Source organism: Neodiprion lecontei, chromosome 2 (assembly GCF_021901455.1).
Source record: "Neodiprion lecontei isolate iyNeoLeco1 chromosome 2, iyNeoLeco1.1, whole genome shotgun sequence".
Classification (NCBI taxonomy): Eukaryota; Metazoa; Arthropoda; class Insecta; order Hymenoptera; family Diprionidae; genus Neodiprion; species Neodiprion lecontei.
In genome coordinates this window covers 24,041,008-24,050,879 of record NC_060261.1, presented here as the reverse complement: position 1 = coordinate 24,050,879, position 9,872 = coordinate 24,041,008, and the positions used below count along the sequence as shown (strand labels likewise).

At 48.0% G+C, this 9,872-nt stretch overlaps 2 protein-coding genes across 2 annotated transcripts; both read left to right on the top strand.

Annotated features, from left to right (window-relative positions):
* Positions 1-1,021: 1,021 nt before the first annotated feature.
* Positions 1,022-3,312, top strand: LOC124293011. Its single transcript, XM_046731906.1, has 2 exons — positions 1,022-1,201; positions 1,474-3,312. The coding sequence occupies exons 1-2, from the start codon at positions 1,022-1,024 to the stop codon at positions 3,310-3,312; spliced, it is 2,019 nt and encodes a 672-aa protein (XP_046587862.1).
* Positions 3,313-3,369: 57 nt separating this feature from the next.
* Positions 3,370-5,859, top strand: LOC107226554. The gene is made up of 3 exons (XM_015667404.2): positions 3,370-3,912; positions 4,087-5,545; positions 5,600-5,859. The coding sequence occupies exons 1-3, from the start codon at positions 3,370-3,372 to the stop codon at positions 5,857-5,859; spliced, it is 2,262 nt and encodes a 753-aa protein (XP_015522890.2).
* Positions 5,860-9,872: the final 4,013 nt, after the last annotated feature.

The window sequence follows — 9,872 nt, the reverse complement described above, 5'->3', positions numbered from 1 at the left end:
CTCTCTCGCCAACCGCGCGAATATTTGGTCCTTCGAGCCGGATCGCCAGTTGCGAAAGTGTTGAGTGCATCGGGTTTTCGTGAACAGAGATTGACTCTCCATCAATTCACAGTGCTACGAAAAGAGTGCATTACTCGTTCTCCTGTGACGAATCGAGTAATCCGACGTAATATTCGCGTCGAATATTCTACATTGATTTGCGAGTGCTATACACGCCGAGTGTACGAGAATCGTTCAGCCGTGACGGCTCTCTCTCTCTCTCCCTCGCCGCGTCGCGCTTCGCGTCGAGCGCGAACCTTGTCTTGCCTACTGTTGTCTCTCGCCTTACACAGTGTATCGAGCTCGGTACGCGTACGAGTCTCGTAAACGTAAACATCGCGTCGAAATCTCTTCGCGTCGGATGTCTTATAGTTTACCACAGTGAAAATTATATACAGTCTCGCGCGACAGGCAAAATAGAGGCATAGTATTTCGTTATATTATCATCACGTGTGTGGCATAGTGTTCCGGCCGAGTTCGCTTGTACTTTTCGTACGCTTTTGTATACCAAATTTCTTGTGTGACTTCTCGCGCGGGAATACATATATCAACGTCACGATGGAAGCTCATTTGAACAACCTTGGTACGTCCTCCGGCCTCATCTTGAAGTTTGAGTTAAATTTGAAGAAGACGGCGCGCGAAAAGCGCACTCCAACGTTCATCGCCTCACGCAGCGAAGTGCTTAAGCAATATTGGCAACATTATCTCAGCACATACCTCAAATTCATGCAGGTTCCGGGAGCTGGAACCCCACAGTACGAACTCGACGAGAATTTCACAGCCGTGCAAGACGTTATCTTGACACAAAAGCTCTCCTCTTTTCATGGTTGCCCGAGAAGCCGCCATCAGCCGCGCCTGCTGTCATGACACAGGCGATTCCTGCTCCTACGGATTCGCTGTCTAGAAAACTCCCAAACTCGAAATACCTAATTTTTCCGGTGAGCTATGTGAGTGGGAGACTTTTCGCGATCAGTTTACCGCAATGGTACACAATCACCGGGGTCTTTCAGCCGCGGTGAAACTACAATATTTGAAGATTAGCGTAACTGAGGAGGTTGCTCAACTCCTCCAAAATATCGCTGTGTCTGACGCAAATTACGAAGACGCGTGGCAATTGCTAATCGATCGCTACGACAATCCGCGTATTCTTGTGCAAGGTCATGTGAGAGTGCTACTCTCTCTCACCGCAGTCGGTAAAGAATCCGCGTCCGGAATCAGAAAGTTACTCGATGCACCTAACGAATCAGTGCGCGCGTTGAAAAACCTCCAACAGCTCCCGTGCAACATTGGGACGCTATTCTCGTCGATCTCACGTGTCAACGCCCCGATCAACGGTCTCGTAGAGATTGAGAAACATCTTTGGGAGATTCACGATAATTCCCTACATGGACACAGTTGGCATCGTTTTTGGAAACGCGTGTTCGTGCTTTGTAGGCTGCTCGTCCGGCCACGACGGCCTCCAGTCACAACAACTCATCGCCTTCGCTGGGTTCCAAGCCACACAAATCGAACGTTTCGTCTCACACGGTTTCAAATACTTCGAACGACAACGCAAACAAGAAAGGACGTAAATGTTCACTGTGTTCAGAGTCGCACTTCATCGGCGCCTGTACACAGTACAAGAACGGTAATCTATCACAACGTGAGGAGCAGGTGCGTCGCCTGCGCCTCTGTCGAAATTGTTTAGGTGACGGACATCTCGCCGCAGAATGTCCTTCGACCAAGAAATGCCTCGTGTGCGGAAAGAGTCACCACACGTCATTGCATGCCACTGATCACAGCTCTGTATCCGCGGCGGAGGGTGCGTCACCCTCACCGGACAAGAACTCGTCGGCTGGCTCCGCAGCCTCAACTCTAGTGCAGGCTAATCATGTGAGCAAAGTCTTACCTTACACCAAGACCGTCCTACTCGGTACTGCTCTCGTCACACTCGTTTCGGAGTCAGGACGACAAGTACCAGCCCACATCCTCATCGACCCTGGTTCGGAAAGATGCTTCATCAGTGAAGCGTCCACGCAAGTGCTTCAAGTGACACGCACACCAGTGTCAACTCCCATCAGCGGCGTCGCTGGTGCAAAGGCGGGTGTATCGAAAGGCATCATCTCCGTCGTAGTGAGTTCACGGGTCGATCCTTCGGTACAAATCTCCGTTGCCGCGTATGTGCTCCCGCGAGTCACACGTTCTCTACCGTCTCGCGCTGCTCCAAAAGTGCGATCGGATCATGTTATTGATCTCACACTTGCCGGTCCTGAGTTTGACAAACCACGAAAAATCGACATGCTTCTTGGCGCAGACGTCTATCGCGAATTACTGTTGAGAAGCAATCGTTTCGGACCTCCTGGCACACCAGTTGCTCAAGAGACAATTTTCGGATGGATTCTGACGGGTCCAACATCGACAAATCCTGCTTTGTCAAACAAGGCATCGAGTAGGGTTCGAGCCCACCACTGCAGCACCGAGTCAGACCTCTCTGAGCTCGTGCGTAAATTCTGGGAACTCGACGTGCTCCCGACCAAGGAGCATCTCACCGAGGAGGAAGAGAAGTGCGAGAGTCTCTTCCGTGGTACTACGCGGCGCGATGAAACGGGTCGCCACGTAGTACGACTCCCCTTCGGTAAGGACCTAGTCAGCTGTCTGGGCGAGTCCCACGCGTTCGCGTGTCGTGCGCTCGTTCGGAGTGAACGTCACCGCGAGTCCGAGCGACAACTTGGAGCGGAATATTCGCGATTTCTTTCCGAATATCTCTCGCTTGGCCACATGGAACTAGCTCCGGTCGCGAACGCTGGTGCCTGTGCACCCCGGTATTACATGCCTCACCACGCTGTTGTGCGCGAGGTACAAGGTGCATCGAAAATACGGGTCGTATTCAATGCATCACATCCAACATCGACTGGGATCTCTCTCAACGACATACTGCTTCCAGGGCCGAAGTTGCAGACAGACATATCGGCCATTCTTACGCGATGGAGAAGACATCGCGTAGTGTTCGCAGCGGACATAGTAAAAATGTTTCGACAAATTCACGTGGCGCCCGAGGATTGCGATCTTCAGCGTATCGTCTGGCGAGAGTGTCCTGAAAGTCCTGTTCAAGATTTTCGCCTCCTCACCGTCACGTACGGAACGACCTGCGCTTCATACCTGGCCATTCGCACGCTGCAGCGACTCGCTGAGGACGAAGCTCAGCAGTTTCCAACAGCTGTTCACGCTCTTCGTCATGACACTTACGTCGATGACACTCTTACTGGCACAGACGACCTAACATCTGCGAGATAATTGATGAAATCTCTTACAAACCTCCTGAAGAGTGGAGGTTTCGAACTCGGCATATGGATGTCGAACCATCCTGAACTGCTGGTCGGCATTGGCAACTGCAAAGCGTCTTCTCCGTCTGCTCGAAAATTCGAACCGAATGAATGGGTGAGAACTCTTGGCGTCGTTTGGACTCCTTCTGACGACTCCTTCCGGGTTAAACTTAACCTGGATCTGAATCACACCACAGCATCGAAGCGATCGCTTCTCTCCGAATTGGCACGAATATTCGACCCCCTCGGATGGCTGGCACCCGTGCTCGTATACGTGAAGATTTTGTTCCAGGATACATGGATCTCAGGAGCTACGTGGGATGAGCCTCTACCTGCGGAAACGCTCTCTCCGTGGCTGCACTTGCGATCAACGCTTCCACGGCTGGAAGAGCTCGTCATACCGCGTTGGCTTGGTCCCACAACTCATCCGCGTCGGTATCAGCTTCACGGATTCTCGGATGCGTCAGAGCGCGCGTACGCTGCTGCAGTGTACGTACGTGTATGCAGTGAAGATGACTCATACACCGTATCCCTTCTGTGCTCGAAAACGAAGGTCGCTCCAGTGAAATCCGTGAGCCTCCCACGACTCGAACTATGTGGTGCCGCACTACTTGCATGTCTCATGACGTACGTGAAGGCCACGCTAAAGGACGATGTCACAGAAGAATCATTTGCGTGATCTGACACCACCGTGACGTTGGCGTGGATACACGCTCACCCTTCGCACTGGGTAACTTTCGTCAAGAATCGTGTCGCAGAAATCCAAACACTGCTGCCTAACACGACGTGGCAGCACGTAAAATCAGCCGAGAATCCAGCAGATCTCGCAACTCGAGGTATCACACCAGAGCAAATCCTTCAAGCGGACCTTTGGTGGCAAGGTCCAAGCTGGCTGAAAGGGCCTCAGTCTGAATGGCCGCAGCGCAAATTGGCATCTGTTGATATCACGGATCTCGATACACACATCGAACCAGTCGTGCATGCTACATGCATCGCAGAAGATAACGAAATTCTCTCTCGATTCTCCTTCCTGAAACGCCTGCTTCGAGTGACAGCATGGTTTTTAAGCTGCCAGAATGGCATCCCAGCCGATCATCACGTTGCTCTGGAGGATTTACAACTCCTCAGTGCTTCAGAAATTGCAGCTGCTCGTGAGCGATGGATAATCGTCACTCAAAGAGTAGCATTTCCCGACGAAATCGCTGCTCTACAAAACAAGAAACTGTTGCCCTCGCGCAGCGCCCTCACTCGACTTAACCCGTTCCTCGACGATGGAGGTGTACTCCGTCTTGGCGGGCGGTTTCAATGCACTGTTCTCTCCTACCAGGAACGCCATCCCGCCATACTACCGGGATCATCGAGATTCACGGACCTCCTCATACGGCGCGCACACGATATAACTCTACACGGTGGTGCACAGCTCACGATGAGCTATCTACTACGGTACTGTTGGATCCTAGGCGGACGCAACAAGGTTCGTTCGCTGGTGCGTTGGTGCGTCGAATGTACTCGACACCGAGCGCCAATACCACAACAACAGATAGGTCAACTGCCTACCGCACGAGTTAACAAACTTTCTCGACCGTTCGAGAAGGCAGGATTGGATTATGCCGGTCCATTCTTACTTCGAGCGAGCTCTGGTCGGGGACGAACAACATTCAAGGGCTACATCGCGCTCTTCGTCTGTCTCGCACCGAGAGCCATTCATCTCGAGGTCGTAGGAAGCTACACGACTGCATCATTCTTTTCAGCGTTCAAACGCTTCACGGCACGTCGCGGTATCCACTCAGAACTGCATACTGACAACGGCACGAATTTCCGCGGAGCCGACCAAGAGCTTCGACACATGTTTCTCGCTGCTTCAGCAACTTCGCGAGAAATCGCGTCGGTCCCAGCCAACGATGGAGTGCAGTGGCACTTCATCCCACCGAGTGCACCACACTTCGGAGGCCGTTGGGAAGCGGGAGTGAAATCCATGAAGTATCACCTACGACGAGTCATCGGTGAGACCATCATGACCTACGAGGAATTCGCCACCGTGGCAACTCAAATCGAGGCTTGCCTCAATTCTCGACTGATCGCTCCATTGAGCTCAGTTCCGTCAGACTTGGTCGCCCTTACCCCCGGACACTTCCTCATCGGTGGTGCTCCTACGACACCACCCGAACCGAGCACTCTGCATGTCCCGTTGGAACGACTGGGACGTTGGCAACTCACAACTCGCATGTTCGAGAGTTTCTGACAACGATGGTTGCCAGAGTACCTGCATCATCTCCAACAACGGAACAAATGGTTGAAGGAGACTAAAAACATTGTCGTCGGTGACCTCGTGCTCCTCAGAGACGATCTGCGTCCACCAGCCAAATGGCCTCTCGCCCGGGTGACCGAGACTCACCCCGGACCGGACGGACTTACCCGAGTCGTTACGATCAAGACGGCCACCTCTTCGTTCCAACGACCAATAGTAAAACTCATACTTCTACCAGTGCGCGAACCACCGCTCTACAACAAGACTTAGTGCTTCGCAAAACTCCCCCCTTAGTGCTCATGGCGGGCGGTAATTGCGCTCGTCATTCAAGAATGATTACAGAGATGATAAGATTACTTTTTGTACAATCATCATTCTTCCAGTTGGCTTCGTTGTGCTAACGAGGCGGGCGGTATGTTCGGGCCGTGCGCCGTTATTTTGCAACGTCGCACACTTACATTAGTCCACTCATGGGTGATTAACCGATCACCCATTCGATAGAAGAGTTCGGTTTCCACTCTCTGTGCGTACACTTCGCCTCGTTCGTACCGCGGGCGAGTCCAACACCGGTGTAACGTTAAGTCTTTTCTGCCCCTCGTCGAGCGCTAATTTGTAACGCTAAATGTTGTTACTTTCGGATGAGGACTTACCGTTGACACTTTGGCGCGATTCTCTACTTATCCGCAATATTAAACTACAACAAAATAATTAAGTTGGGCGCCAGACGCGTAGCGTCGATTCTCAAAGAATAATATAAATCAATAAAATTAACACAAGACCGTGCAAAAGGGATAAATAGAGAACCCGTTGTATGGCTGGCTAGGCACAGGTACGATCGCGTACATCCCGGTAGAGTGGCGGAGTTCAAGGCAGCTAGCAGTAATTCCAGAATTAAAGAAAATAACCAAATAAAGAATAAACTCCAGTTAAAAGGAAAATGAATAAGTCAATCGATCATGTATTGTCGAAAAGGTTACATAGGTGAGACAGGCAAATGAGATGGTATCGATAGCGGTAGTTGATAAAATAAATTGTCGTTGTTCATAAAAAATTATCGGTAGAATAGCAGTAAACGGTAGCTTTAACACGAGAGACGGTAGTTAACAGAGAAAAATAGACGTAGGCCGAGAGATGCGATATAATGCAAGAGTTGACTTAAAACTACACGTCACTGGGCGACGTGATCTTACCCAAGTTGCAAATGACACTACGAAAATTATTATTCTGTTAATTAGAACGAGAGAATTTTACTGCGATCGGTAGAAAACAACGTAACGGTAGTTCGATAGATGATACGTCAAATTTACCATAAATTATAACCAAGATGAGAGATTGACATTTAGTAACAATTTACCAAGTCGGCAGACGATCGACTAGGTAGCCTTCGGTAGAATTATTCATACGGTAGATTCGATAATTACAATCGTTACATAATTGAGGAATTAAATAGTGAATTCCTAAACATAACTTTTGAGAGAATATCAAAATACAAAGTTATGAGAGTGAGAGAATTTCGGAGAGTTTACAAAATAAAGAAATATACGAAAATACACCGCAATACAAAAGAATAGTTTACAGAACTTAATTTAACAAAATACGGGGAAATAAATAACAGGCAAAAATAATATAAAATGGTCAATAGTAACAAAGAAAAATGCGGTAATATCTAAGGGTGATTCTACGCTCGCTTGTACTCCGTAGAACTCGATATACGATACAATAGGCACAAAAATAAATAAAAATATAATAAGCAATAACAGAAATAAAATATAAAGCACACTACTATTACAAAGAGAGTATGGAATAAAATATGAAGCCAATAGGGCTCAAAATAAGATAGAGACTACAGAAGCAAGATAATAGAGATTCACAAATAATCAGAAAAGTCATAGATACAAGAGATAATTATTTGGCAGTTACGAGGTCGCTCAGATACGAAATTAATGAATTACTGAAATCATGCAGTCACACGGAAGTCGTGGACCATGATTCACACAAAATGGCATCACACGATGCAATCAAGAAACAATAAATATAATATTAATGACCGGAATCATGCAGCCACACGGCGGCTTACAGCAACTTTAACCGTGGACCATGATTCACGCAAAATCGATAAATATTACGAGAAAGAATAGAAATTGTGAGCAACTTCGTACCAGTACAATTCAAAGGCAAAAGCCTTACCTTAACGGTCGATCTCAGGCACACAAACTGAGTCTAATTTAAATTATACTTCACAAAAGCAAACTGATAAGGAAAGGAAAAAGGATGCAAAGAGTTTAGAAGGAAAAACGATAGCGGTAGAATAAACGATAGGTCGGTAGCAAAAGAAGGAAAAAGTGTCGGCAGCTTAAATCGGTAGTAATGGTCGGGAGAATAATCGAAAACGAAGCTGTTCCTCAACAGGTCGAGCGTAGAATAGCAGGTCGTAGTTCAGCTCGCCGATCTCGCGGTTGTCGTGAGGTGATTCTTCTTCTTTGATTGGTCGCTTGACCCCCACCGCAAATAGGCCATCCCCCTGTGGCGAATATCGGTTACTGCGTGGTCGTACGTTTTCCAAAAATTACCGCTAGATGTTGTGCAATGTGCTGCTCGCGATTTCGTCGTTGACACCAACTCGTACGGTTTCATAGTCGCTCCAGTTTGCAGTCCAGGCTGCCTATCCTCGGGGACTTCTTCGACAGAGGCACACACAGGGTGCCTCTCGGTCAAAGTTAGCGGGTGGAGAGTGACGCCTCATTGTTCACCTCCACCGGCTTTTGTACAGGCAGTAGCTAGCTGCCTGTACCTGAGGTCGTGCAGTCAGACGGTTGGCCAAACCGTGGACCACGACCCACACAATCGGTCCTCGTCGATAGGAAGGCGGCTAGTTCCTCTTTGAAGAACGATGCCCCCGGCCGCCGGGAGGATTTTTATCTCCCTGTTCACCGGCAGTCGAGGCGATACGGAAGGTTCGGATGGATGCTACCCCAGGTGTATATAAAGGTGCACCAAGGTAGCCAGTGTAGTCTGGTGAGACCGTCAGTAGGCGAAGTCGTCGAGAGCTGCAAACGGTAGATAGTGGTCCCTTGTTGATCGGGATCGTGGTCGTCCAAGTATCTTGTTAGCTTGCGCCGAAGCGCGAAATAAAGAATTTACAGAAAAGAATTAGTTAAAAGTAGATATTGCCTATTTTGTATCGAGTTCTTTTGGAGTACCCTGCTGAGGACGCGTAAATTAAAAATAATAGCGGTTGTGTGCCCTTGTGACGGGCGATTCTGAAACGCCACGTTACAACTCCCTCCCCCCAGGGGGAGACCGGGCAGGTCTTCTACCTAGGTAAAGTCACGAAGGCTCTTATTAGAAATTATGGAGGCTGACCCGTAAACTGACGAATAATTGGTTTCGTTGTCCATTGACAACACTAGCAAAAAAAAATTAACGGAAATTACGTAAGAGACGATAGAAACGGAAAACGCGTATGCTTCGGTAGTTTTTAACGTATGATAGTGTGCGTCCGTTAATAAAATCAGAAAAGTATGGTAAAAGATCACACAAAAAGCGAGTTAGGTAATTTCTGGCTTGTACATCCGAGCGGTGATTGTTAGTTTTTTTTGATTTTGGTTCAGGAGTTTTTGCCTTTACTTCAGTCAGTGACAGTTTTTGCGAGAAATCAGTTGATATAGAGGGTTGTTTAGAGTGATTACGAAACAGGTAACGTTGACGGAATAAGTCAGAATCGGAGTTTTTTTTTTTTTTTTTTTTCACGGTAGCTTAAATCGGTAGGAAGGTCGTTAAATTTTCACGACAGCTCAGAACGGTAGAACTGAAGTAAAGTTTTGACGGTAGCTTAAATCGATAGGAAGGACGTTAAATTTTCACGACAGCTCGGAACGGTAGAACTGAAGTAAAGTTTTGACGGTAGCTTAAATCGATAGGAAGGACGTTAAATTTTCACGACAGCTCGGAACGGTAGAACTGAAGTAAAGTTTTGACGGTAGCTTAAATCGATAGGAAGGACGTTAAATTTTCACGACAGCTCGGAACGGTAGAACTGAAGTAAAGTTTTGACGGTAGCTTAAATCGGTAGAAATGAAGTTACGCATTTGAGGATAAATCAAACGGTAGAAATAAAGTGGAATTTAGACCATGACTTGAACGGTGAAGGTAGAATTAAGTTTTCCGATAGCTTAGCGTTGCGGAAATGAAGTTAGATCTTTACGGTAGGTTAACGGTAGCTGAAAACGGTAGATACGGTAGATACGGTAGAATCGGTAGAATCGGTAGAAAGAGAAACGGTA